This window comes from Mauremys mutica, chromosome 17 (assembly GCF_020497125.1).
Source record: "Mauremys mutica isolate MM-2020 ecotype Southern chromosome 17, ASM2049712v1, whole genome shotgun sequence".
NCBI classification, from domain to species: Eukaryota; Metazoa; Chordata; order Testudines; family Geoemydidae; genus Mauremys; species Mauremys mutica.
In genome coordinates, this window is record NC_059088.1 from 5941812 (window position 1) to 5967451 (window position 25640).

Genomic DNA, 25640 nt, shown 5'->3' on the forward strand with positions numbered 1-25640 from the left:
CAGCGTGAGCTGGTCTCGCTCCGGTGTCCTTGTTACCCGGTGGAGGTCAGAGCTTCAGAGTCGCATTCAATCAGCTAGCCTGACCTCCCGCAGAGCACAGCCCCCCAGAGCCAGCTACCCCACTCCTGGGCCCGGCAACCTGGATTAGACTCCAGTACGGCAGCCGGAGATTAACCTCTTGTGCGCCACAGGCAGAGAACAGGAGGGACCAAGGTGTCACCGATGCGTGAGGCTGATGGGCCACAGCCCACGCTGCAGAGGATGGGGAACTCCTCCTGCCCAGGGTCTCTGCCAAACTGACCCGGGGGGAATTCCCTCCCGAGCCCAGGTCTGGAGATCCGCTAGCCCTGAGCATGGGCAGGATTCGCTGGATCGGTTCAGCTCAGAGCACCAGGCCACCCCATCCTGTGTCCCATCTCCTGCTGTGGCCGATCTCTGATGCTGCAGAGGCAGGAGGGGAAAAACCTCAACCTGGAATACGTGGGGGGGAGATTTCCTTCCTGATCCCAAAAGGCAGATGCCCTGAAGCATGAGATTAGGAACACAAGACATAGCACTGGAAGGGACCCCTGGACCACCACCAGTCCCAGCCCCTCATCACCGCAGGCCACCCTGTCACACAACCCCACTCATAAATGTATCGAGCTCTATCTTAAAACCAAGTAGGTTGTTTGTCACACACCCGTCCTACAGGGAGGCTGCTCCAGAACCTTCCAAATCACGTGGTGGTGAGTTCCACAGGCCAATCGCGCACTGAAAAGTATTCCCTTGGATTCGCTTTGAATTTTCTGCCTTACCTGTTGGAAAATCGGCCAGTTTTGATATTTTTCAGACCATTTTGCGCTCCAGCCATTCTGGATGCTCGGTGGCGCAGTGGCCAGCGTCTGAGAAAAACAGATGCTTCAATAAACATCTGAGAAAAATAGAGGTTTTATTTAATAAACATCCTTTGCTTTACAAAAATAAGGAGCTATTTTGTTACCACTGTCCAGTTAATGTAACAAGTGAGAGATCAAGAGGTTACCTGTATTATGGCTCCGAACTTGGCCTCTGACATCTGGATTTGAGGTCGCAATTCGAGCCACACCCTGGATACTGAAAGAGGAGCCTGATTCTCAGCCCAGGGAGAAGGACGCAGCCTTTGTGTATCGTCTCCATCCAGCATCTCTCAAGCCAAACCCTGTGGCCAAGATTAGCGCCTCGTCAGAACAGCTCCAAAGTCAGAATTTCTGCTCCATGGGAAATTTGGATATTTTGAAATTTGGTTTTGTTCCGAATCAGGATGAAAACCAAAAATAAATTCTATAATTTCCCCATGAACAAAATTGTTGGGAAAAACTAGTGCGGTCTGGGGTTGATTGGAACATTTCTGTTCAGTAACATTTTTTAAAAGGTCTGATCAAATAAACTCCAATATAATCAATTCGAATAAAATAAAACTTGATAAAATCCAATAAAATAAACACAAAATGTTTCCTTTTGGTTTTGACTTTTACAAACTTTAAAAGTTAATATAATAAAATAAAATATGCAATAAAATCCAATACAATGCTTCCCTCTGATATTGATTTAAAAAAAAATCCAACATAAATGAAATGTTTCCTTCCAATATTGACTTTTGTAAATGTAAACAAATACAATGAAATAAAATCAAATAAAATCAAAATGTTTCTTTCCAACGTTGACTTTTTTTAAATCAAAACCAACCAACAAAACAGAAAAAAATCCAAGAAAATAAAACTGATCAAACCAAACCGTTTCCTTCCAATTTTGACCATCTACAAATTTGTTAAAAATTGAAAACGACCAACCAGAAGACAAATTTTGAACCCAGACATCCAAACGCTCGTAGCAAAATGAAATTTTTTTCCTTGATATTTTTTTCCCCAACGCACAATTTTGTGGCCGTTTCTCACACACTGTTCCAATGACAAGAGGCTGTTTTCCGACAGAAGGCTGCTCCGCTGGGAAAGTCGCCCCCAACCTCTGCCTCCTGCAGTCTCCTACGCCCTGGGCCGCGGCTACCCTACGGGATGTTAGGGGCGTAGCTAGGTCGCCGTGGCGATGCCGGCCTAACTCTGTAGCGTAGACGCGCCCGACAGCGATGGAAGAGGTTGGCCATCGCCATAGGAACGTAACCTCCCCAAGTGACGGTAGCTGCGTCAACGGAAGGTTCCTTCCATCACCCTAGCGGTGTCTACACCAGGGTTATGTCGGCCTAGCCACAGCGGGTCCTTCCCGCCCCCGCAGCAACGTGGCTCTGATGACCTACATTTGATGCATAGACCTTGGTTTGCACAATCCCACCCCACAGCTGGAAGGGGACACGGCCCCCACGGGGAGCACACGGTGCCCGTCCCGTCAGTGCAGGAGACCACCAGCCATCATCCTGCCCCGCAGGCCACCCCGCTCCCCTCCTGGGCACCTCCTCCCTCAACGCTCTGCTGAGGTCCAACCATGGTCGCACGTCCCTCCCAGGCCACCCACAATGCACCTCGCTCTCCAGGGAGCTGTGGCGTCCTCCCAGCCCTGGCCCCACCATGGAGCTGGGATGGGGGGGGGGTTATTGCTCTGTTAAGGGAGCCCCGGAAGGCCGGGTGAAGGGACAGAGGTGGAAGTAGAGAGGGGGAGAGGGACAGAAGTGGGAGAGGGCTGGGGGGGGCACGAAGCCGCCAGCAGCCCCCCTCACCCAGCAGGGCCCCTCCCTCAGTCATAGAGGAACCCGGGATCAGGGGGGTCACAAGGCCCCCCCTCCTCCTCCGTCCTGTAGGCGGCCTCCAGCACCCGCTGGGCGTCCCCGGCGAAGTCCTCCAGGGCGCCCTGCAGCAGGAAGTAGGCGGCCACGAAGGAGATGCCGCCGGCCACCAGGTTCTCCAGCAGCGGCAGGCGGGCGCGGGCCAGGCGGGCGGCCGCCTGCCCACAGAGGGCGGCCTGGCTCAGCACGTCCCGCACGGCCGCCGGGGACAGCTCCCGGGCCAGCGCCGAGCGCACCTGGGCCCGCAGCCACTGCGGGGAGCCGGCGCCCGCCCGGGCCAGCGCCCCCAGGGACTCCTCGTCCAGGCCGAAGCTGCGGCGGTAGGAGCCCAGCGTCTCCACCAGCATGGGCACGTTGAGCTGCAGCGGGAGCCCCGGCAGCGCCGAGACCAGGGAGGCCAGCAGGGCCTTCTTCCAGACGTGGCGCCGCAGCGTCTCCTTCCGGCGCCCCACGGCCTCGGCCGTCAGGGCCGGCAGCGCCAGGAGCAGCGCGTGGCGCTTGTGCCCGGCCAGCTCCTCCGCCAGCGTGGCCTGCAGCCGCGGGAAGTCGAAGCGATGCAGCTGGAAGGCGGAGAGCAGGAAAACCCGCGGGGCGGCTGCGCCTTCCTTCTCCAGCTGGCGGGCGCAGTCCGCGCGGATCTCGGCCAGCACCTGGCCCTCCTGGGAGCGGCCCGGCCGGCGCCGGCGGGACGCCCGCAGGTCCTGATCCACCTTGGTGCGGATGAAGTAGAAGCGCCTGCCCGCGGCGGCCAGGGCCTGGGCCAGCTGGGCGTGGCTCTCCCGGAACCGCTCCGAAGCCACCAGGAGGAAGAAATCGAAGCGCATCAACCCCACCTGCTCCAGGTACCGCTCGGCCCGGAAGCTGGGGGTGCCGGTGCCGGGGAGATCCCAGAGCCGGACGCTGGGGAGGCCGGGGTGGGGGTAGGGCGTGGGCTCAGCCGTGGTCTCCACCACGCCGGTGGGGGCGGCGCGGGGGTCCGAGTCGCTCAGGCCACGGAGGGCGTTGACCAAGGTGGATTTGCCAGCGCCGGATTCGCCCGTCACGGCGATGTCCAGGGGGGCAGAGTCCAGCGAATCCAGCAGGGTTTGGACCTGGGTGGAAACTTCCAGCACCACCCGGGATTGGATCAGGGAGCCCATCTCGGTCAGGTCCTGCTCCCGCAGCTCCAGGCTCTGCATGGCGGAGGAGCTGGCTTGGAAAAGGGGCAGGATTGAGGTTTCTTCGCCCTTCGGCCCAGGTTCCCACTAGACTCAACTCCCCTCCCAGGGCCGGGGGGAGAACCCAGGAGTCCTGGCTCCCCGCCCCTTCCTGCTCTAACTACTAAACCCCACTCCCCTCCCAGGGCCGGGGAGAGAACCCAGGAGTCCTGGCTCCCAGCCCCCCCCCCGCTCTAACCACTAAACCCCACTCCCCTCCCAGGGCTGGGGGGAGAACCCAGGAGTCCGGGCTCCCCGCCCCCTTCCTGCTCTAACTACTAAACCCCACTCCCCTCCCAGGGCCGGGGAGAGAACCCAGGAGTCCTGGCTCCCAGCCCCCCCCGCGCTAACCACTAGGCCCCACTCCCCTCCCAGAGCCAGGGCGAGAACCCAGGAGTCCGGGCTCCCCGACCCCTTCCTGCTCTAACTACTAAACCCCACTCCCCTCCCAGGGCTGGGGGGAGAACCCAGGAGTCCGGGCTCCCCGCCCCCTTCCTGCTCTAACTACTAAACCCCACTCCCCTCCCAGGGCTGGGGGGAGAACCCAGGAGTCCGGGCTCCCCGCCCCCTTCCTGCTCTAACCACTAAACCCCACTCCCCTCCCAGGGCCGGGGGGAGAACCCAGGAGTCCGGGCTCCCTGCCCCTTCCTGCTCTAACCACTAAACCCCACTCCCCTCCCAGGGCCGGGGGGAGAACCCAGGAGTCCTGGCTCCCTGCCCCTTCCTGCTCTAACCACTAAACCCCACTCCCCTCCCCTCCCAGGGCCGGGGAGAGAACCCAGGAGTCCTGGCTCCCAGCCCCCCCCTGCTCTAACCACTAGGCCCCACTCCCCTCCCAGGGCTGGGGAGAGAACCCAGGAGTCCGGGCTCCCTGCCCCTTCCTGCTCTAACCACCAGGCCCCACTCCCCTCCCAGGGCCGGGGAGAGAACCCAGGAGTCCGGGCTCCCCACTCACAGCATTTCTCCGGAGGCTCCAGGGAGCTGCTGGGCGGTTTTGCTCCAATCCCGGGAAGCGGGTGGGGGGGAAACGGAAACCGAAAGGCCCAGGCAGGCGGCCGGGGGAGGAGCCCAGGGCTGGACTAAGAGCAGCCGCCTGCACGTCAGCACCGGGCCAGCAGCCAGGCTGGCACCGCACCAGGGCTCCTCCCCCGCAGCCCTGCCGGTGCCCCTCACTCCCGACCCGCAGCCCCTGCCAGCCCTGCCGGTGCCCCTCACTCCCGACCCGCAGCCCCTGCCAGCCCAGCCCTGCCGGTGCCCCTCACTCCCGACCCACAGCCCCTCCAGCCCTGCCGGTGCCCCTCACTCCCGACCCACAGCCCCTCCCAGCCCAGCCCTGCCGGTGCCCCTCACTCCCGACCCGCAGCCCCTGCCAGCCCAGCCCTGCCGGTGCCCCTCACTCCCGACCCGCAGCCCCTGCCAGCCCTGCCGGTGCCCCTCACTCCCGACCCGCAGCCCCTGCCAGCCCAGCCCTGCTGGTGCCCCTCACTCCCGACCCGCAGCCTCTGCTAGCCCAGCCCTTGTGGGGGCACAGGGGGGACAGAGCCAGGGGCTGGGCTGGCAGGGGCTGCGGGTCGGGAGTGAGGGGCACCAGCAGGGCTGCGGGGGGGGCAAGGCTCGGCTAGCAGGGGCTGCGGGTCGGGAGTGAGGGGCACCGGCTGAGCTGGGGGGAGCTGGGGGCTGCAGGTCAGGAGTGAGGGGCACCAGCTGAGCTGGGGGGGGGCCGCTCTCTCCCCCATCCCAGGCCTCCCGGGTTGCCATGGTTACCGGGGGGGTGGGGATGAGGAGGAGGGTGCCAGGAGGATGTGACAGACCCAGCAGGGCGGGGCTGGAGAGGAGGCAGCTCCCACCCCATTGGCCGAGAGCTCCCACCCCATTGGCCGAGCTCTTCCAGCGGCCTCCCTGATTGGCTGTGGGGGAGGAGCCGTGAGCCCGGCCCCTGGGCCCTGCTGAGCCAGCCACTGCCCTGCTCACAGAGCCTGGGGGGGGCGTGGAGGGAACGGGGGGGTCCCTGTTGGGGAGCGGGGGTCCGTGGGGGGTCCCTGGCTGGGGGGGTTCTGTGGCTGGGGGGGTTCCTGGGGGTCCCTGCTGGGGAGGGGGGTTCCCGGGGGGGTTCTGTGGCTGGGGGGGTTCCTGGGGGTTCCGTGGCTGGGGGGGTTCCCTGGGGGGTTCCCTAGCTGGGGGGGGTCCGTGGCTGGGGAGGGGCTGACATGGTGCCCCCATGGAGCCGGGCAGCGCTGGAGTCTAGCCCAGCCCGACCTCCGTCCCTGGGGAGCTCCTCGAGCAAGTGTCCAACATTCAGTCCGCGAGTCCCGGGGCGACCAGCCCGGCGCCCGGCTTTGCCAGGGGAGCAGGTTTGGCGGAGGGGGGATGCAGGGGATGGAATGGCCCCGCAGTGCAGCCGGGCGCCCGTCCCCGTCCCACGGGACTGCGGGTAAGATTTTGTCCCGGGTATTTTCAGTACAAGTCACGGACGGGTCGCGGGCAAGAAAGAAAAATTCCCGGAAGCCTGTGACTTGCCCCTGAGTGTTAATAAAGATACCCAGCGGGGGCGGGGGCGACTACCGGGGCCTTGAGCACCGGCCACTGCTCCGGCCCCAGGGGCTGACCACTAGCCACTGCTCCGGCCCCAGGGGCTGACCACTAGCCACTGCTCCGGCCCCGGGGCTGACCACTAGCCACTGCTCCGCTTCTGCCGCAGCTCCTGGGGCGGGGGGGGGGGGGGGCTGACAGCTGCTCTGGCCACTGCGAGGGACTGGGAGACCCGGAACCTGTGACCTCCGTGACAGGCCGGTCTGATAGGTCAGCTGGGGAAATGCGGCCATGAAGTGGGTAAAAATTGGGTTAAACAACCGCAAACAAGGAGTAAGTGACTGGAAGGACACGTGGGATTGGAGGGAGGTCCCAAGGCTCTGTTCTGGGCCCCGTGGTGTTTAACACCCCTGGGCGTCAATGCCCTGGGTGTAGGACTAGGGAGGAGACTGATCAGCTCTGCAGAGGACACACAACTGGGGCGGGAGGAGTTGCCAACTCTTTGGAGGATGCGCCTTATTCAGAGGGACCTCGAGAAACTGGAGAACTGGGCTGTAGACGACAATGAAATTCAAGCCAGACAAAGGGGCAAGTGCCCCAATATGGCCGGGGGAGGCCTGGCCTGGCCGCAGCGCCGCTGCGAAGGAGCTGGGAGTCGGGGCGGATCACAACAAATGCATTGTTAGGTTGCATTAGCAGAGCATGCGAGTCGCGGGAGGGGCCAGGGCCGCTCTGTGCCTCAGCTGGAGGACGGTGTCCAGTTTTGGTCACCGCTGCATAGAAAGGATGGAGAGAAACGAAAGGACCCAGAGGCGAGCGACAAAGATGCTCAAAGAGCCGGAACGCAAGTCATAGGAGCAAAGGCTGACGGAACTGGGGCTGGTTTGTTTGGAAAAGAGATTAAGGGGGGGACGTGATCGGGGTCTTCAGATACTCGCAAGGCTGCCGCAAAGAGCATGGAGACAAGTTGTTCTCGCTGGTCACAGAGGACAGGAGAAGAGGCAACCGGTTCAAAGTGCAGCAGAGCAGATTTCGGTTAAACCTCAGGACAAACTCCCCTGCTGTAAGAACGGCCAGTGGCCCCGACGCCTCCGGAGCTCCTGGAAGCTCCTTCACTGGAGGGTTTCGAGAGGAGGCTGGAGAGCGTCTGTCAGCAGTTCTCAGACTGGGGGTCGGGACCCCATTTTAACAGGGTGCCCGGGGCTGGCTCCGACTTGCTGGGGCCCAGGACTAAAACCCGATCCTCACTGGCCAGCAGGGCCGGCTCCGGGCACCAGCGCAGCAAGCAGGTGCTTGGGACAGGCCAGGACTCAAGCCGAACCCCGAGGGCTTCAGCCCTGGGCTGTGGGCTCAGGTTACAGGCCCCCTGCGTGGGGCTCACGCGTTGGCTTCGCCTCCCCCCCCAGGGCCGTGGGGCTCAGGCGGGCTCAGGCTCCCCCCACCCCTGGGTCGTGTTTATGGTCAGAAGGGGGTCGCGGTGCAGCGAGGGTTGAGAACCCCGGTTTAGACCCAACCAATCCTGCCTCTTGGCAGGGGCTGGACTAGCCGACCCTTGTGGGCCCTTCCAACCCCCGGGGTCTGTGGCTCTGATTCCATACGGGGGGGGTGTCCCTGGGTGGGGGGTTCCGTAGCGGTTAGACGCAGCGTGTCTGTCCGAGGGGGACCTGATGCCAGGACCCCAGAGCTCCCCCCTCCTGCCGGCTTGGGAGTCCACTGAGCACCAGCTGCTGCAGCAGGCCCTGCCCCCATCGGGGTCCCCAGGCCCAGACAGGAGGAGGGTAAAGGGGGCCTGAGCACGTGGTGGGGGGCTGCACAGGGCAGAGGTGGGAGGGGGAAATTGGCCATAAGAAAGTTATTGGGGGATCTGGGGAGTAATTGGGGAGAGCAGGTTGGTTTGGGGGCTCTGGGGTATTGGGGGATCTGGGGGATCAGGTGGGGTTTGGGGATCCTGGGGGGTTATTGGGGGATCAGGATTAGGCCGCAGCTCAGCCACAGGAGCAGAGATCTCTGCGCCCGCCGAGCCCCAGGACGATCCCGCCAGGAGCTTTGCGCTGAGAGTCGATAACAGGCCTTGAAGGGAACATGGATCCAGGCCGGTAAACAGCTGATCGTGCCAGTTCCAGCCTCTCCCGCCCCGCCCCGCTCTGCTGGTGCCCCTCACTCCCGACCCGCAGCCCCCTGCCAGCCCAGCCCTGCCCCCCAGCTCTGCCAGTGCCCCTCACTCCCGACCCGCAGCCCCCTGCCAGCCCAGTCCTGGGCTGAGAGGCTGAACTCTGCTCCGGTTCTGCAGTGTCCCTCAGGGGGTTGTCTTGAGACTGGGAAACTCATTTCACTTGTGACCTCGAACAGGATTTGAACCCAGCACTGCATGGGGCCTTTCCCCTCTAGAGGGCACTGGCCCCGATCCGGTCGCAGAGCTGGGGGGTGCTCTGCGGGTCCGCCCCCCCCTTTTGTGTCACCTGCCCAGTCCCAAAATAAGCCCCTGGCCAGGCTACAATTAGCCCCTCCCCCTCGGGGAGGGGGGCCCCGATGGGGGCGGGGCCGGCTCAGCCCAGGACCCTCCCAGCTCCCCAAAGCGCCCAGCCCGATGCCAATTCCGGCAGCTGCGCCCCCCCCCCCCCCCGGACCCGGTGACGGAGCGGCCCAGGCCGGCCCCGATTGGCCCAGGCAGGCGGCCCAGTCCCGAAGCTTCTGCAAAGGGGCGGCGGGGGGGGGGGCCGGGCCCGGATATAGCCGGGGGGGGGGGGCGCGCCCGGCCGGAGCGGAGCCACAGCTGGGGCGCACGGAGCCACCCGGGGCGCACGGAGCCAAGGTAGCGGGGGCGGGATCCGGGACCTGGGGGGGCAGGTTCCTTGCAGCGGGGGGGGCCGGGCTGGCTCACGCCCAGAGATGTTTTCACCAGGATTTATTCACGTGCTGGTGCTCCCCGCTGCTGTTCATTTCCCTCTGGTTGGAGCCGGGCTGACGGGGGGTGCTAGGACTCCTGGGTTCTTACCTTGGGGAGGGAAGTTTCTCCCCCAGCTCTTCAGGGGAGTGGGGGGGTCTAGTGGATTGGGGGAGGGGGCTGGGAGTCAGGACTCCTGGGTTCTCTCCCTAGCTAGGCTGCTAAGTGGCGGGGGGAGGGGGGGAGAGAGAGAAATCCCCTCGTGCCTCAGTTTCCCCGTCCCAGCAGAGCGAATAATTTGCCTTCCTGGGGCCGGGGAAGGTCTCCCCACTGGGACCCGGGCCATATACGGCACAGCAGCGTCACCCCCATAAATAGTCCCTGGCGGGCGGCCCCTGGCACAGCACCCAGCGCCCCTCGCTGGCTGGCGGGGGGGGGCAGGGGGTGTTTCCTCTCCCTTCGGGCCAGCCAGCCCCCACCTAGCCCCTGGCTCTCACCCCACCCTGCCCCTCTGGGGGTGCTGCCGCCTGGGGAGGTGCCCTGTAAATAGGGGTAACTCCCCCAGGCACCCCCAGACTTTGCAGCTCAAACAGCTCCCCCCCCCTCGCCGCCAGAGGCCTGGGCAGAATGTGGGGGCACAGGGGCTGGCTTGCCCCGCGGCGGAGGGGTCTCTGGTTTGGGGGGGCGGAGGGGTATCCCAGCTGCGGGGGCTCTGGCGGGCGGGTCCCCCCACTCGTCCTCCGGGAGCGCCGCCCCTCGGGAGCGGGGCCTTAGGGGTTAACTGGAGGGACCCCCCCGGCTCGGAAGTTTCAGAAGCTGCAGAAACGAGACCTGCGAATCCCGGGGGGCGGGGGGGACCCGCCATTGGGACCCCCGTAGCGCCGGAGCCCCGGCTCCAAACCCCCCCCGCCCCCCCGGAGCCGCCCCGCTCCCCGAACCGCCCGGCGGCTCTGGGGCCCGATCCCCGGGGGCTGGAGCGGCGCAGCAGCGCCGGGGCGACGCCCTTGGGGCTGTAACGGGGGCTCGGATCGGAGCAAAACACGGAGCCACAAACGCCCCGCCCCCCCTTATCTGCGCGCCAGACAGGGACAGCCCCGGCGGGGGGGGGGGGGGGCTGTGAAATAGGGTCCTGCCCCCGCTGCTCAACTTGCTGCATTGGCAGCAACCCCACCCTGGCTCCCCACCCTCCCTGATCTGACCACTAGACCCCGCTTCCCCCCCCAGCTGGGGAGAGAACCCAGGAGTCCTGGCTCCCAGCCCTGCTCTGACCACTAGACCCCGCTTCCCCCCGAGCTGGGGAGAGAACCCAGGAGTCCTGGCTCGCAGCCCTGCTCTAACCACTAGACTCCACTTCCCTCCCAGAGCCAGGGTGCAAATTAGGACTCCTGGGTTCTATCCCTGGGTTGCAGGGGCCAGGGCGGGGGCGCCTAGTGGCTTAGAGCAGGGAGGGCTGGGAGCCAGGACTCCTGGGTTCCCGCTATCTGTTGGGACACGCGGCTCTCGTGCTGGCGGTGACATTGGGAGCTGCGTTCTGCGCTGTCCGTTCCCGGCACTCCCCAGAGCCAGCGCCCTGCCCCGACCACAGGCCCCGCCGCTGGCGACCAGCGGAGCCTCTCACCGCGTCGCTCGGGCAAGGGCACAGCCGGGCGGGGCTCTGAGCCGGGGGGCTCCAGCCCTTATCGCGCTGGCGCTGGCGCGGGACGTCCGAGAGCCGGGCTGGGGGGGTAAAGAACTCGGGTCCTAACTCCAGTGGAGCATGAGCTGTGTGTGTGGCCCTGGAAACCCACTGCTCTCCTCTAGCGCCCTGCCAGGACCTGCGCGTGGGGCCAGGTGCCCAACACCGGCCTCCAGGAGAGCGAAGGCCCATGGACCCCAGCCGGGGCCGGGCTCTGTCCCGAGTGCCAGGCTAGGCCGCGCTTGATAGAATTGTCCCCAGCTGAGTGATGGGGCAGTGAGGTCAACTGGCTAGAGCCCGGACTCCTGGGTTCTCTCCCCAGCTCGGGGAGGGGAGTGGGGTCTAGTGGTTAGAGTGGGGGGGGCTGGGAGCCAGGACTCCTGGGTTCTCTCCCCAGCTCTGGGAGGGGAGTGGGGTCTAGTGGTTAGAGTGGGGGGGCTGGGAGCCAGGACTCCTGGGTTCTCTCCCCAGCTCTGGGAGGGGAGTGGGGTCTAGTGGTTAGAGTGGGGGGGCTGGGAGCCAGGACTCCTGGGTTCTCTCCCCAGCTTTGGGAGGGGAGTGGGGGCTTGTGGTTAGTGCAGGGGGAGCTGGGAGCCAGGACTCCTGGGTTCTCTCCCCAGCTCTGGGAGGGGAGTGGGGTCTAGTGGTTAGAGTGGGGGGGGCTGGGAGCCAGGACTCCTGGGTTCTCTCCCCAGCTCTGGGAGGGGAGTGGGGTCTAGTGGTTAGAGCGGGGGGGGTCCCTACTTCACAGGGAGTAGGGATGAGCAGCTTCCCTCTCTGGGGTGCCAATGGGGGCTGGCCGTCTTGGCCAGGCTTTGGGGTGGGGCGGGGGCATGGGCTGTACCCTGGGACCAGCAGGGTGCCCCAGGGAGATGGGGGTGTTACCCCAGGCCTGAGCTTGGAGGGCCTCCCCTTCCTCTTGCGTAAACTCCCTGTCCCCCTGCCAGCTGGCAGCGCTGCCCCATGGGTCGGCTGGGGGGGGGGTGCAGGGCCTGCGATTGGCTGGGCAGCCGGGCGGGCCGCCCCCTTGGGCCAGGGGCCAGTGAGGCCTGTGCTTCTAGAAAGACCGGTGGGGGCACGGGGCCAGGGAAGGGTCTGCAGCCCCGACCGGGGCTGTTCCAGCAACATCGCTCGGCTCCCTCCGGCGGAGAGGGACGGCCGGACACACGGGGCTCACCCCTCCAGCGGGGGGGCAGCCGGGGACGCGGGGCTCACCCCTCCAGCGGGGGGGCAGACGGGGACGCGGGGCTCACCTCTCCAGCGGGGGGGCAGACGGGGACGCGGGGCTCACCCCTCCAGCAGGGGGCAGACGGCTCACCCCTCCAGCAGGGGGGCAGACGGGGACGCGGGGCTCACCCCTCCAGCAGCGGGGCAGATGGGGACGCGGGGCTCACCCCTCCAGCAGGGGGGCAGATGGGGACACGGGGCTCACCCCTCCAGCAGGGGGCAGACGGGGACGCGGGGCTCACCCCTCCAGCAGCGGGGCAGACGGGGACGCGGGGCTCACCCCTCCAGCAGGGGGGCAGATGGGGACACGGGGCTCACCCCTCCAGCAGGGGGCAGACGGGGACACGCACCCGCACGACATTAGCCTGTCGATCTCGAGGCAGAATTGGGGGGTTTCTCATTCTGACGGATGATATTGGTGTTTACAAAAATCTACTGAAACGTTCCCCGTTGCAGGAAATTGGGGGGTGGGTCTCGGGTGACCAGAGGTCCTGATGTTCGGGGCTTTCTCTAGGATCCTGTTACCCGTCCCGATTTTTCACCCTTGCTCTCTGGCTCCTCTGGGTGAGTCAGACGTGAACGATTTAACGACTGCCGCTGAGATCGCCAGCCTCCCGTGGGAATCCCTGTCTCACCGGAGCCGGGGTTCCCGGCGCTGGTCGGGCAGCGGTGATCTTCCTCGGCCCATGGGTCCAGCAGCGAGAGAAACACCACCCGGGGGGTTGTGTGTGGGGCCGGGCTGGGGCACCGACCTCGGGTTTCAAAATCACATCCTTCCGAGCCTCTAGAAACTGCCGCAGACCCAGGGCCCATCTGGCCCAGTACCTCCCCCCACAGCCCTCAGATGGGACCCTGGAATTCAAGCTTAACAGTGGATCCTATTGAACTAAATTCTGTTAACATTAGTATATCTATGGGAGCGGAGTGGGGTCTAGTGGTTAGAGCAGGGGGGGCTGGGTGCAAGGGCTCCTGGGTTCTCTCCCCAGCTTTCGGAGGGGAGTGGGGGCTGGGGGGTTAGATCGGGGGGGCTGGGAGCCAGGACTCCTGGGTTCTCTCCCTGGTTCTGGGAGGGGAGCGGGGGCTGGTGGTTAGAGCAGGGGGGCTGGGAGCCAGGACTCCTGGGTTCTCTCCCCGGCTCTGGGAGGGGAGTGGGGGCTGGGGGGGTTAGAGCAGGGGGGGCTGGGAGCCAGGACTCCTGGGTTCTCTCCCCGGCTCTGGGAGGGGAGTGGGGGCTGGCGGGTTAGAGCAGCGGGCGCTGGGAGCCAGGACTCCTGGGTTCTCTCCCTGGTTCTGGGAGAGGAGTGGGGGCTGGGGGTTCAGAGCAGGGGGGCTGGGAGCCAGGACTCCTGGGTTCTCTCCCCAGCTCTGGGAGGGGAGTGGGGGCTGGTGGTTAGAGCAGGGGGGGGCGGGGCTGGGATTGGTGGGGCTGGGAGCCAGGACTCCTGCATCCCATTTGACCCCCTCCCTTTCCCCTTTGCAGCCAAGATGTCGAAGGGCCAAGCTGTCGGCATTGACCTGGGCACCACCTACTCCTGCGTGGGGGTTTTCCAGCACGGCAAGGTCGAGATCATCGCCAACGACCAGGGCAACCGCACCACCCCCAGCTACGTGGCCTTCACCGACACCGAGCGCCTCATCGGGGACGCCGCCAAGAACCAGGTGGCCATGAACCCCACCAACACCGTCTTCGGTGAGAGCCAGGACGCGGGGCCTGTCCCCTGTGGGGGGCTCCGGCTCCAATCTAGACCCTGGATAGCAACCGGCTGGCTCAGGGGGGTGGGGAATGGGGCCTATCCCCTCTAGGGGGCGCCAGCTCCGATCCAGCCCCAGGGTAGGGACCGGCTGGCTCAGGGGGGTGGGGAATGGGGCCTGTCCCCTCTGGGGGCCGCTGGCTCCGATCTAGACCCAGGGTCGGGGCTGGCTGGCTCAGGGGGGTGGGGAATGGGGCCTATCCCCTCTGGGGGCCGCTGGCTCCGATCCAGCCCCAGGGTAGGGACCGGCTGGCTCAGGGGGGTGGGGAATGGGGCCTGTCCCCTCTAGGGGGGCGCCAGCTCCGATCCAGCCCCAGGGTCGGGGCTGGCTGGCTCAGGGGGGTGGGGAATGGGGCCTGTCCCCTCTGGGGGCCGCCGGCTCCGATCCAGCCCCAGGGTCGGGGCTGGCTGGCTCAGGGGGGTGGGGAAGGGGATCGGGAGCTTTTCCCCTCTGGGCTGGTGGCCAAGGACAGTCTGGTCCCTGTGGAACAAGTCGGTGGGTTCTCATCCAGGCAGAACAGGGGTCCCTTGGTGGGGGGGGGGGGGGGGGTGCTGTGTTTAGGGAGGAGCAAGGAGCCCCTTGGGGGGACAACGGGGGGCGTCAGATCCCTAGGGGGAGGGGGCAGAGGGGTAGCTGGACCCCTGAGGGGGCTGGGGGGGTTTCTGATCTGGGGAGGGGGTGTGGAGGCTGGAGCCCCTAGGGATTCCCCGTCTCTCTCCCACTGACCCCCCCCATCCCCTCCCTCCCCCCGCCCAGATGCCAAGCGCCTGATTGGCCGGCGCTACGACGACCCGGTGGTGCAGTCGGACATGAAGCACTGGCCCTTCCAGGTGATCAACGACGGGGGCCGGCCCAAGGTGCAGGTGGAGTACAAGGGTGAGACCAAGACCTTCTACGCCGAGGAGATCTCCTCCATGGTGCTCACCAAGATGAAGGAGATCGCCGAGGCCTACCTGGGCAAGGTGAGGTCTGGGGGCGGGGCCAAGAGGTCTGGGGGCGGGGCCAAGAGGCCTGGGGGCGGGGCATGCCTGGAGGGTGGGGCCAAGAGGCCTGGGGGGCGGGGCATGCCTTGGGGCGGGGCCAAGAGGCCTTGGGGGCGGGGCATGCCTTGGGGTGGAGCCAAGAGGTCTGGGGGCGGGGCCAAGAGGCCTTGGGGGCGGGGCATGCCTGGAGGGTGGGGCCAAGAGGCCTGGGGGCGGGGCATGCCTGGAGGGCGGGGCCAAGAGGCCTGGGGGCGGGGCCAGGAGGCCTTGGGGGCATGGGCCATGCTGGACCCTACTTTGGAAGCTGGGACGGGGAGTGGGGTTGAGTGGCTCGGGGCGGGGGGGGAGAAGAGGGGCTGGGAGCCAGGACTCCTGGGTTCTGTCCCTGGGTCTGGGACGTCTAGTGGGTTCCTTCCCCCTCCTGCAGGGGGCAGCGTCCTAAGCACCCAGTGCCCGTATGCTGAGGCCTGCTAACCGGTTAACTCAATGCCTGGATTGGGCCCCACAGCCGGGGCTCCTGGGCCCCTGGGGACCCCACCACCCCGGCCTGTCCCGAGGTGCCAGACACCCTCACTCAATGAGCCTCTGGCAGAGTTTGAACCTTGGGCACCAGAGCGCCCCCCGTGGGCTGGAGGAGGCGCTCCGATAGCCGGCGGCAGTAGTAGATCGTTACCCTCTGGGGCAGAAGGGATGCGAAGGGAGCTTCCCCCAGGTCCTGTCTCCCCCACACACCCTCCTTTTGGGGGGGAGACAGCCCCAGCCTCCACTGACCCACCCATCCCCCCGCAGACGGTCACCAACGCGGTCATCACCGTGCCGGCCTATTTCAACGACTCCCAGCGCCAGGCCACCAAGGACGCCGGCACCATCGCCGGGCTGAACGTCCTGCGCATCATCAACGAGCCCACGGCCGCCGCCATCGCCTACGGGCTGGACAAGAAGGTGAGCAGGGAACGCGGGGCCCTGCCCCGGCCTCTAGGGGGCGCCCATCCGGGACTGGCTGGCCCCAGCGTGGGGAGATGGGATATGGGGGTCCTGCCCCCCTAGAGGCACTGATCTGGGACCGGCTGGCCCCAGGGTGTGGGGGGATGGGGGGATATGGGGGCCCTGCCCCCTAGAGGCACTGATCTGGGACTGGCTGGCCCCAGAGTGTGGGGGGGGGGATATGGGGGTCCTGCCCCCCTAGAGGCACTGATCTGGCCCCAGAGTGTGGGGGGGGGATATGGGGGTCCTGCCCCCCTAGAGGCACTGATCCGGGACTGGCTGGCCCCAGAGTGTGGGTAGATGATGGGATATGGGGGCCCTGCCCCCTAGAGGCACTGATCCGGGACTGGCTGGCCCCAGAGTGTGGGTAGATGATGGGATATGGGGGCCCTGCCCCCTAGGGGCACTGATCCGGGACCGGCTGGCCCCAGAGTGTGGGGGGGGGATATGGGGGCCCTGCCCCCTAGAGGCACTGATCTGGGACTGGCTGGCCCCAGAGTGTGGGGGGATGATGGGATATGGGGGTCCTGCCCCCTAGAGGCACTGATCCAGGACTGGCTGGCCCCAGAGTGTGGGGGGATGATGGGATATGGGGGTCCTGCCCCCCTAGAGGCACTGATCTGGGACTGGCTGGCCCCAGAGTGTGGGGAGGTGGGATATGGGTGTCCTGCCCCCCTAGAGGCACTGATCTGGGACTGGCTGGCCCCAGAGTGTGGGGAGGTGGGATATGGGGGCCCTGCTCAGGCATCCCGGTCTGGCTGGCCCCATGGTGGGGGGCAGAGCGATGGGATATGGGCCCTGCCCTGGCCTCTAGGGGGTGCCGATCTGGGACTGGCTGGCCCCAGAGTGTGGGGGGATGATGGGATATGGGGGCCCTGCCCCCTAGAGGCACTGATCCAGGACTGGCTGGCCCCAGAGTGTGGGGGGATGATGGGATATGGGGGCCCTGCCCCCTAGAGGCACTGATCCAGGACTGGCTGGCCCCAGAGTGTGGGGAGGTGGGATATGGGGGTCCTGCCCCCTAGGGGCACTGATCCGGGACTGGCTGGCCCCAGAGTGTGGGGAGGTGGGATATGGGGGCCCTGCCCCCCTAGAGGCACTGATCCGGGACTGGCTGGCCCCAGAGTGTGGGGAGGTGGGATATGGGTGTCCTGCCCCCCTAGAGGCACTGATCCGGGACTGGCTGGCCCCAGAGTGTGGGGAGGTGGGATATGGGGGCCCTGCCCCCCTAGAGGCACTGATCCGGGACTGGCTGGCCCCAGAGTGTGGGGGGATGATGGGATATGGGTGTCCTGCCCCCCTAGAGGCACTGATCCGGGACTGGCTGGCCCCAGAGTGTGGGGAGGTGGGATATGGGGGCCCTGCCCCCCTAGAGGCACTGATCCGGGACTGGCTGGCCCCAGAGTGTGGGGAGGTGGGATATGGGGGCCCTGCCCCCCTAGAGGCACTGATCCGGGACTGGCTGGCCCCAGAGTGTGGGGGGATGATGGGATATGGGGGTCCTGCCCCCCTAGAGGCACTGATCCGGGACTGGCTGGCCCCAGAGTGTGGGGGGGGATATGGGGGTCCTGCCCCCCTAGAGGCACTGATCCAGGACTGGCTGGCCCCAGAGTGTGGGGGGGTGGGATATGGGGGCCCTGCCCCCTAGGGGCACTGATCCGGGACCGGCTGGCTCCAGAGTGTGGGGGGGGGGGAGATATGGGGGCCCTGCCCTCCTAGAGGCACTGATCTGGGACTGGCTGGCCCCAGAGTGTGGGGGGGTGGGATATTGGGGCCCTGCCCCCTAGAGGCACTGATCTGGGACTGGCTGGCCCCAGAGTGTGGGGGGATGATGGGATATGGGGGTCCTGCCCCCTAGAGGCACTGATCCGGGACTGGCTGGCCCCAGAGTGTGGGGAGGTGGGATATGGGTGTCCTGCCCCCCTAGAGGCACTGATCCGGGACTGGCTGGCCCCAGAGTGTGGGGAGGTGGGATATGGGGGCCCTGCCCCCCTAGAGGCACTGATCCGGGACTGGCTGGCCCCAGAGTGTGGGGAGGTGGGATATGGGGGCCCTGCCCCCCTAGAGGCACTGATCCGGGACTGGCTGGCCCCAGAGTGTGGGGGGATGATGGGATATGGGGGTCCTGCCCCCCTAGAGGCACTGATCCGGGACTGGCTGGCCCCAGAGTGTGGGGGGGGATATGGGGGTCCTGCCCCCCTAGAGGCACTGATCCAGGACTGGCTGGCCCCAGAGTGTGGGGGGGTGGGATATGGGGGCCCTGCCCCCTAGGGGCACTGATCCGGGACCGGCTGGCTCCAGAGTGTGGGGGGGGGGGAGATATGGGGGCCCTGCCCTCCTAGAGGCACTGATCTGGGACTGGCTGGCCCCAGAGTGTGGGGGGGTGGGATATTGGGGCCCTGCCCCCTAGAGGCACTGATCTGGGACTGGCTGGCCCCAGAGTGTGGGGGGATGATGGGATATGGGGGTCCTGCCCCCTAGAGGCACTGATCCGGGACTGGCTGGCCCCAGAGTGTGGGGAGGTGGGATATGGGTGTCCTGCCCCCCTAGAGGCACTGATCCGGGACTGGCTGGCCCCAGAGTGTGGGGAGGTGGGATATGGGGGCCCTGCCCCCCTAGAGGCACTGATCCGGGACTGGCTGGCCCCAGAGTGTGGGGAGGTGGGATATGGGGGCCCTGCTCAGGCATCCTGGTCTGGCTGGCCCCATGGTGGGGGGCAGAGCGATGGGATATGGGCCCTGCCCCGGCCTCTAGGGGGCGCCGATCCGGGACTGGCTGGCCCCAGAGTGTGGGGGGATGATGGGATATGGGGGCCCTGCCCCCCTAGAGGCACTGATCCAGGACTGGCTGGCCCCAGAGTGTGGGGAGGTGGGATATGGGTGTCCTGCCCCCCTAGAGGCACTGATCCGGGACTGGCTGGCCCCAGAGTGTGGGGAGGTGGGATATGGGGGTCCTGCCCCCCTAGAGGCACTGATCCGGGACTGGCTGGCCCCAGAGTGTGGGGAGGTGGGATATGGGGGCCCTGCTCCGGCATCCTGGTCTGGCTGGCCCCATGGTGGGGGGCAGAGCGATGGGATATGGGCCCTGCCCTGGCCTCTAGGGGGGGCCGATCCGGGACTGGCTGGCCCCGGTTGGGAGGGCGTGGGGACTGGCTAGCTAGCTCGGGGGGGTTGGGAATGGGACCCGCGTGGGGCGGGGGGGCACCCGGGGGTCCCTGCCCCCCCCGGCGTGCTCCATCTCCCCCTGCCCCCCAGGTGGGCGGGGAGCGCAACGTGCTGATCTTCGACCTGGGCGGGGGCACCTTCGACGTCTCCATCCTGACCATCGAGGACGGGATCTTCGAGGTGAAGGCCACGGCGGGCGACACCCACCTGGGGGGCGAGGACTTCGACAGCCGCCTGGTCAACCACCTGGTGGCGGAGTTCAAGCGGAAGCACAAGCGGGACGTGACGGGCAGCAAGCGGGCGGTGCGGCGCCTGCGGACGGCCTGCGAGCGGGCCAAGCGCACCCTCAGCTCCTCCAGCCAGGCCTCCGTGGAGATCGACTCGCTCTACGAGGGGGTGGACTTCTACACGGCCCTCACCCGGGCCCGCTTCGAGGAGCTCAACGCCGACCTCTTCCGCGGCACCCTGGAGCCCGTGGAGAAGGCCCTGCGGGACGCCAAGCTGGACAAGGCCCAGGTGCACGACGTGGTGCTGGTCGGCGGCTCCACCCGCATCCCCAAGATCCAGAAGCTGCTGCAGGATTTCTTCAACGGGCGGGAGCTCAACAAGAGCATCAACCCCGACGAGGCCGTGGCCTACGGGGCCGGTGAGGGGCGGGGCGCTGGGGGGGAGGGGCTGGTGGGGGCAGGGCAATGGAGGGGCTGGTGGGGGCGGGGTGATGGAGGGGGAGGGGCTGGTGGGGGCAGGGCAATGGAGGGGCTGGTGGGGGCAGGGCAATGGAGGGGGAGGGGCTGGTGGGGGCGGGGCGATGGGGGGGAGGGGCCGGGGCCGGGGCGGGGTGACAGATGGGGAGAGGGGCCGGGGCCGGGGGCGGGGCCGGGGCAGGGAGCTTGGAGGAGGGGGGGCTTGGAGGGGCTGGATGGGGGGAGGGGAAGGGGAAGGGGGTGGAGCAGTGGGGGAGAGTCAGAGGAGTGGATGGGGGCTCAGAGGCGGCGGGGGAAGGATCAGGTGGGGGAGAGTCAGACGGGGGTAAATGAGGGCGGGGGGGAGGCTCGGAGGGGCAATGAGGAACAGACGGGGTGTGCTGGGGGCTCGAAGGGTGGGGGGAGGGTCAGGTTGAAGGGGGTAGGTGAGCTGTGGGGGAGGGGGCTGGGAGGGGCAGTGATGGGAGGGGCACTGGGGGATACGTCAGACGGGGGGAGATGGGGCAGGGCGGGGGAGGCGTAGATATGGGTCTGGGAGGGGCAGTGATGGGGTAGGTGGGGCAGTGATGGGAGGGGCACTGGGGGGTAGGTCAGACGGGGGAGATGGGGCAGGTTCGGGGCGGGGGAGGCGTAGATATGGGTCTGGAAGGGGCAGTGATGGGGTAGGTGGGGCAGTGATGGGAGGGGCACTGGGGGATAGGTCAGACGGGGGGAGATGGGGCAGGGTGGGGGCGGGGGAGGCGTAGATATGGGTCTGGAAGGGGCAGTGATGGGGCAGGGTCAGACGGGGAGGTCGACATTGGGGACATGGGGAGTAAGGGGGCAGAGGGTGGGGGGCTGGAGGTGATGGGGGTGATGCTGTCCAGGGGGGGGACATGGCGGGGGCAGGGGGGGGGCTGGCTCCCGGCTCTGCAGGACTCTGTCCACCCCCCTTCCCCCACGCAGAGATTGGGTGACGCCCGATTTCGGGCACCGCCCCCCCCCCAGCCCTGGGGAGGCACCGACGGGGCAGGTGGTTTCACGGGCCGTGCGAACGGGGTCCCGGGCACGTCTCTGAATGAGCCCCCCCCTTGGCATAAATTATGCAAATGAGCCATTCGTGGGTGCATATATGATGCCCCCTGGTGCCCCTCCGGTGGCGGATCCGATCCTGGGCCCGGGCTGGGGGGACCCCGGTGCCTCGCTGACCCCTCCCCCCGCCCCCCAGCGGTGCAGGCGGCCATCCTGTCGGGCGACAAGTCGGAGAACGTGCAGGACCTGCTGCTGCTGGACGTGACGCCCCTGTCCCTGGGCATCGAGACGGCCGGCGGCGTCATGACGGCCCTGATCAAACGCAACACGACCATCCCCACCAAGCAGACCCAGACCTTCACCACCTACTCCGACAACCAGCCCGGCGTGCTGATCCAGGTGGGGGGGCCGGGCCGGGGGGGATGGGGGGTGGAGAGCTCATAGTGGGTAGTGCCGAGCAAGGAGGGGGTGGGCACGGAGCTGGGGGGCGCAGGCCAGGAGGGGGTGCAGATTTGGGGGGGGCTCTTTAAGGGGGTGCAGAGAGCAGGGGGGGCTCATCCAGGTGTGTGGGGAGGGAATAAAGCACCTGGGGGTGCAGCCAGGCGGCTGTGTGGTTTGGGGGAGCCTAGGAGACATGGGGAGGGTGCAGACCGGGGGGGGACACAGCTGGGGGGGAGGATGGGCATGGGGCACCGCAGCTGTGGGGCATCGCCAGGAGGGTGGCTGGGGCAGGGGTGCAGAGAGCAGTGGGTGCCCAGAGATGAGCCCCCCAGAATGACAAGGGGGGAAGCTCGGGGGAGGGGGTGTCTGGCTGGGGAGCGGGGCGGGTGGGACCCCATGCCTGTCCGCAGGCTGGTGCGGCCGGTCCCCTCCTGACCCCCTGCCGGGCGCCCGCCGCAGGTCTTCGAGGGCGAGCGGGCCATGACCAAAGACAACAACCTGCTGGGCAAGTTTGAGCTGACGGGCATCCCGCCCGCCCCCCGGGGGGTGCCCCAGATCGAGGTGACCTTCGACATCGACGCCAACGGCATCCTCAACGTCTCGGCCGTGGACAAGAGCACGGGCAAGGAGAACAAAATCACCATCACCAACGACAAGGGTGAGAACCCAGGCGTCCGGCCCCCGGCCCTGCTCTCACCACTAGACCCCCATTCCCCTCCCTGAGCCAGAGAGAGAACCCAGGCATCCGGCCCCCGGCCCTGCTTTAGCCACTGGACCCCCGAGCCAGGGAGAGAACCCAGGCGTCCTGGCTCTCAGCCCCCCCTGCTCTAACCACTAGACCCCACTCCTCTCCCTGAGCCAGGGAGAGAACCCAGGTGTCTGTCCCCAAACCCAGCTCTAACCCATTGGAGCCCAGAACCAGGGAGAGAACCCAGGAGTCCTGGCTCCCAGCCCCCCCTGCTCTAACCACCAGCCCCCACTCCCTCCCAGAGCCAGGGAGAGAACCCAGGCGTCCGGGGAGCCCCGTGCTGAGCCGGTCTCCTGCCCCCGCCAGGCCGGCTGAGCAAGGAGGAGATCGAGCGCATGGTGCAGGAGGCAGAGCAGTACAAAGCGGAGGACGAGGTCCAGCGGGAGAAGATCGCGGCCAAGAACTCGCTGGAGTCCCTGGCCTTCAACATGAAGAGCACGGCCGAGGACGAGAAGCTGAAGGACAAGCTGGCGCCCGAGGACAAGCAGAAGATCCTGGACAAGTGCAACGAGGTCATCAACTGGCTGGACCGGAACCAGGTGAGGTGGGAGGGGGGGGGGCCTCGGGGCTGGGCCAGAACCGGCGGGGGGGGGGGGTTCTGGGCCGGAACCAGGGACAGGGAGGAGTTGGAGAACCAGGAGCCTCTAGCTCCCTTCCCAGAGCTGGGGAGAGAACCCAGGAGTCCTGGCTCTTAGCCCCCACCTCCAGCTCTGGTGGGGGAGTGGGATAGATTGCAGGCCCCCCTCCCACCGCCCCAATAGATGGTCCCAGAGCTGGTGTTCCCCCTCCGCCCCCCCGACAAGGTGAAAGGACCCTTCCCACCAGCAGCAATGGGGTGAACCGCTGGGTCACCCTGCGTGTTTACACACACGCGCGCGCGCTAAGGTGTTAATATTAATTTGGATACTGCGGGTTTCAGGCTCGCCGATCTGTTTGTTCAGAATATAAAAGTTCTTGTCCCGAATCAGGCCGCACAGGATTTACAAAGCACCCTCGGGGGTATGACGGGAGGCTCCCGCTGAGACCCATCCGGCCTTACAGACTTTTGATTAGAATCCGTGAAATAGTAATTAAATGGTAAAATACTCAGAGTGAGACAGTTACAATTGCATCACTGCTCTTCAGAGGACACGCCTGGTGTTCCAGGCTCCAGAGCCTTGGCTAACGCACTCGCACCCGTCCTCGATCGCCTGGCGCCGAGACACAGGCCCAGCCTGGCGGCTCAGGTTTCTCAGCTCTTGAGTGAGGGATGCAGAGCCTGGAAGAAGCGACCGAAGCAAACTTGGGGTTTTCTTGATTTAAACTTAAAATCAAAACCCACTAAAACGACAAACAAAATCTGAGGGGAACCAGGCGTCGCCTAGTCGAACAGGGACGCCCACTAATAGTAGCAGTCGCAGGAGGTAGAACGGAAGAGGACGGGGAATACTCCAGCGAGGCGGCTCACCACCTTTACAGGCCGGAACCCTCCCTCCTCTGCCCAAATCTCATTGCTCGCCCACAAGGTGGTCGGGTGCGCTGAGCCCACGGGCTCGGGTGCTGCTCCGTGTTCACGACCTGCACGTAGGTTAGTCCTGTCCTTTCCCGGAGGTGCACCTGTGAGGTCTGTGGGTGCCACCTTGGAAACCCCCTCGTACCTTTCTCCCAGTGTCTGTCTGTCTCGATAAAAGGTCTCAGCCACGTGTGGGCGCCTATCTAGGTAACGGATCTGACTATAGCTCTGCTAACTCTGCCTTAGCGTAACGTCCGGGCTCTGGCCTGTAGGGCCCTTTGCATTGCAGCCAAACTTCCTTTATGTGAATCTATTACAGTCAACCACATTCTTACACTGTAAGGAAAGCCCCGTAGATCTAGCTACAGGCAAGCAGGGTTGGTCCTATATAGGCTGCAGCCTGCAGCTGGGCGCCTCTCCCAGCGGGTGGCGGCAGAGAGCCGGGCCCGAGTTCCAGCATCTGCAGAGCCCCAGAGGCCGGGGGGGGGATGTCCAGGCCTGGGGGCAGCCTCCCATGGGACCTCTGCAGGGGCGAACGGGGCTCGGCAGCCCCCTGGCTCCTAGCGGCCTCCTCTGGGGGGGGGGCAGAGCGTGAGATCAACCAGGGCCCCATTGTCCCCCCCACACACACACACACCCCGGAAGGAGGCTCCCGAGATCTGAGGGGCCTCGGGGAGCAGTGGGTGGGGCCGGGTGGACCCGCTGCGCTGTCCTGTATGAGCGGGAACAGCCACAGAGCCACCCCCCTCCCCTGGGTGGATACCAGCCGGGGGGGATGCGTTGGGGCTGGCGTGCCAGGGGTTAACTCTGCCCCCCTGTTCTCCCCCCACACACAGATGGCGGAGAAGGAGGAATACGAGCACCAGCAGAAGGAGCTCCAGAACCTCTGCAACCCCATCATCACCAAGCTGTACCAGGGCGCCGGCGGCGGGGGCATGCCGGGGGGGATGCCCGGGGGCTTCCCGGGGGCCGGCGGGGCTGGGGGAGGCTCCTCCGGCCCCACCATCGAGGAGGTGGATTGAGAGACCCGGCCACGGACCCCGTCCCTCCCCAGCCAGGCCGACACCCCTCGCACATCCACGGGGAAGGGGGCGGGTCATGGGCTGGCTTACCCCACGGCTTTCCCAGGAGCCTCTGCTCTAGCGGGGGCCCCCATCCCCCCAACTATGACTTGCCGTGTTTAGTGGGGGTCGGCCCCCACCCCCTGCCACTGCATTGAGAATCCAGCTCGGTCGGCTCAGAATAAATTATTGTGCCAGTTTAACGTGCTGGGCCGGTGTTGCCTCATTCTTGGGGGCGGGGGCTTGGAGCTGAAATGCCGGTCCAGGCTGCAGCAGGGACCTGGCTGGATGTAGGGGGCTGGGGCTGGAACCCAGGAGTCCTGGGGGAGAACATGGGCTCTCCGCGACGCCAGGAGCTATTCAGCTGAAGCCGAGGATGGCTCGGGGTGCCGCGATCCCCGTGTCTCGGTACCGACGTGGGGGATCTGCGGTCGGGCAGGGGCAGATCTGACAGGATCCAACAGCTGGCAGGTGAAGCCGGCCCGAGTCCGCGTGGAACTAAGGCGTCAGTTTGTAGCCAGGAGAGGAATTGCCCCGGGACACTTTCCTGCGGGCCGGGGGGGGGGGTGGATGCGGCAGCGCTGGCGACTTTTACACCAGGCTGGGGTGGTTTTTCCAACCCTCCGCTCGTGTTCCACCAGGCGTTAATTCAGAGCTAAGAGGGGGCTTCCCTCCACGGCAGCAGAACCGTTAGCACTGCAGAGCGGCGAAGAGAGGGGACGTGGGGCTGGCAGCAGTAGTAGGGCTGTTATCCGCTGTGGGCCAGCCCCTAGGGGCTGACGCTCCACCCTTCTTCCCATGAGCTCCTCCCTGGCCCCCGGCTCTAAGCCGCCCCCAGGTGGGCGCGTTGCATCTTGCAGGGTTTTGTGGGCCGGTGGGAGTCAGGGGTTTTTCTTTCGCCTTCCCCTGGGAGCAGCCCCGGTGGCGCTGGGCTCCTGCCCTGAGCTCCTCCAGGGAAATCCTCTTCCGGCGGCCGGCCAGGTTGTGTTCTCAAGCTGAGCGCCGGGCGTGGGGCTGGGAAGGAATCCGCCCCC

The 25640-nt window shown here is 66.2% G+C and overlaps 2 protein-coding genes across 4 annotated transcripts; one reads left to right on the forward strand and one right to left on the reverse strand.

The window, feature by feature from the left end:
• Positions 1-914: 914 nt before the first annotated feature.
• LOC123351606 (interferon-inducible GTPase 5-like) lies at positions 915-4980 on the reverse strand. Its single transcript, XM_044991070.1, has 2 exons — positions 4907-4980; positions 915-3947 (listed from the first exon to the last, which is right to left on the reverse strand). The coding sequence occupies exon 2, from the start codon at positions 3931-3933 to the stop codon at positions 2707-2709; it is 1227 nt and encodes a 408-aa protein (XP_044847005.1). The 5' UTR covers positions 3934-3947; positions 4907-4980; the 3' UTR covers positions 915-2706.
• Positions 4981-8238: 3258 nt separating this feature from the next.
• LOC123351598 (heat shock cognate 71 kDa protein-like) lies at positions 8239-24809 on the forward strand. 3 transcript variants are annotated; one of them, XM_044991059.1, is made up of 9 exons: positions 8239-8258; positions 13747-13956; positions 14775-14980; positions 15791-15943; positions 19240-19795; positions 21061-21263; positions 21765-21963; positions 22360-22592; positions 24382-24809. In XM_044991059.1, the coding sequence occupies exons 2-9, from the start codon at positions 13752-13754 to the stop codon at positions 24565-24567; spliced, it is 1941 nt and encodes a 646-aa protein (XP_044846994.1). In that variant the 5' UTR covers positions 8239-8258; positions 13747-13751; the 3' UTR covers positions 24568-24809. The 3 variants fall into 3 exon arrangements, with proteins under 3 accessions (XP_044846994.1, XP_044846992.1, XP_044846993.1); XM_044991057.1 differs by lacking the exon at positions 8239-8258 and adding an exon at positions 9214-9292; XM_044991058.1 differs by lacking the exon at positions 8239-8258 and adding an exon at positions 9226-9271 and having other exon boundaries at positions 13745-13956.
• Positions 24810-25640: the final 831 nt, after the last annotated feature.

Bases quoted from the DNA above. Each gene is read 5' to 3' on its own strand.
- LOC123351606 (XM_044991070.1), bottom strand. From the start codon at position 3,933: ATGCAGAGCCTGGAGCTGCGGGAGCAGGACCTGACCGAGATGGGCTCC.
- LOC123351598 (XM_044991059.1), top strand. From the start codon at position 13,752: ATGTCGAAGGGCCAAGCTGTCGGCATTGACCTGGGCACCACCTACTCC. The intron at 13,957-14,774 runs GTGAGAGCCAGG...CCCCCCGCCCAG, and splicing joins CCCCACCAACACCGTCTTCG to ATGCCAAGCGCCTGATTGGC. The intron at 14,981-15,790 runs GTGAGGTCTGGG...ATCCCCCCGCAG, and splicing joins CCGAGGCCTACCTGGGCAAG to ACGGTCACCAACGCGGTCAT.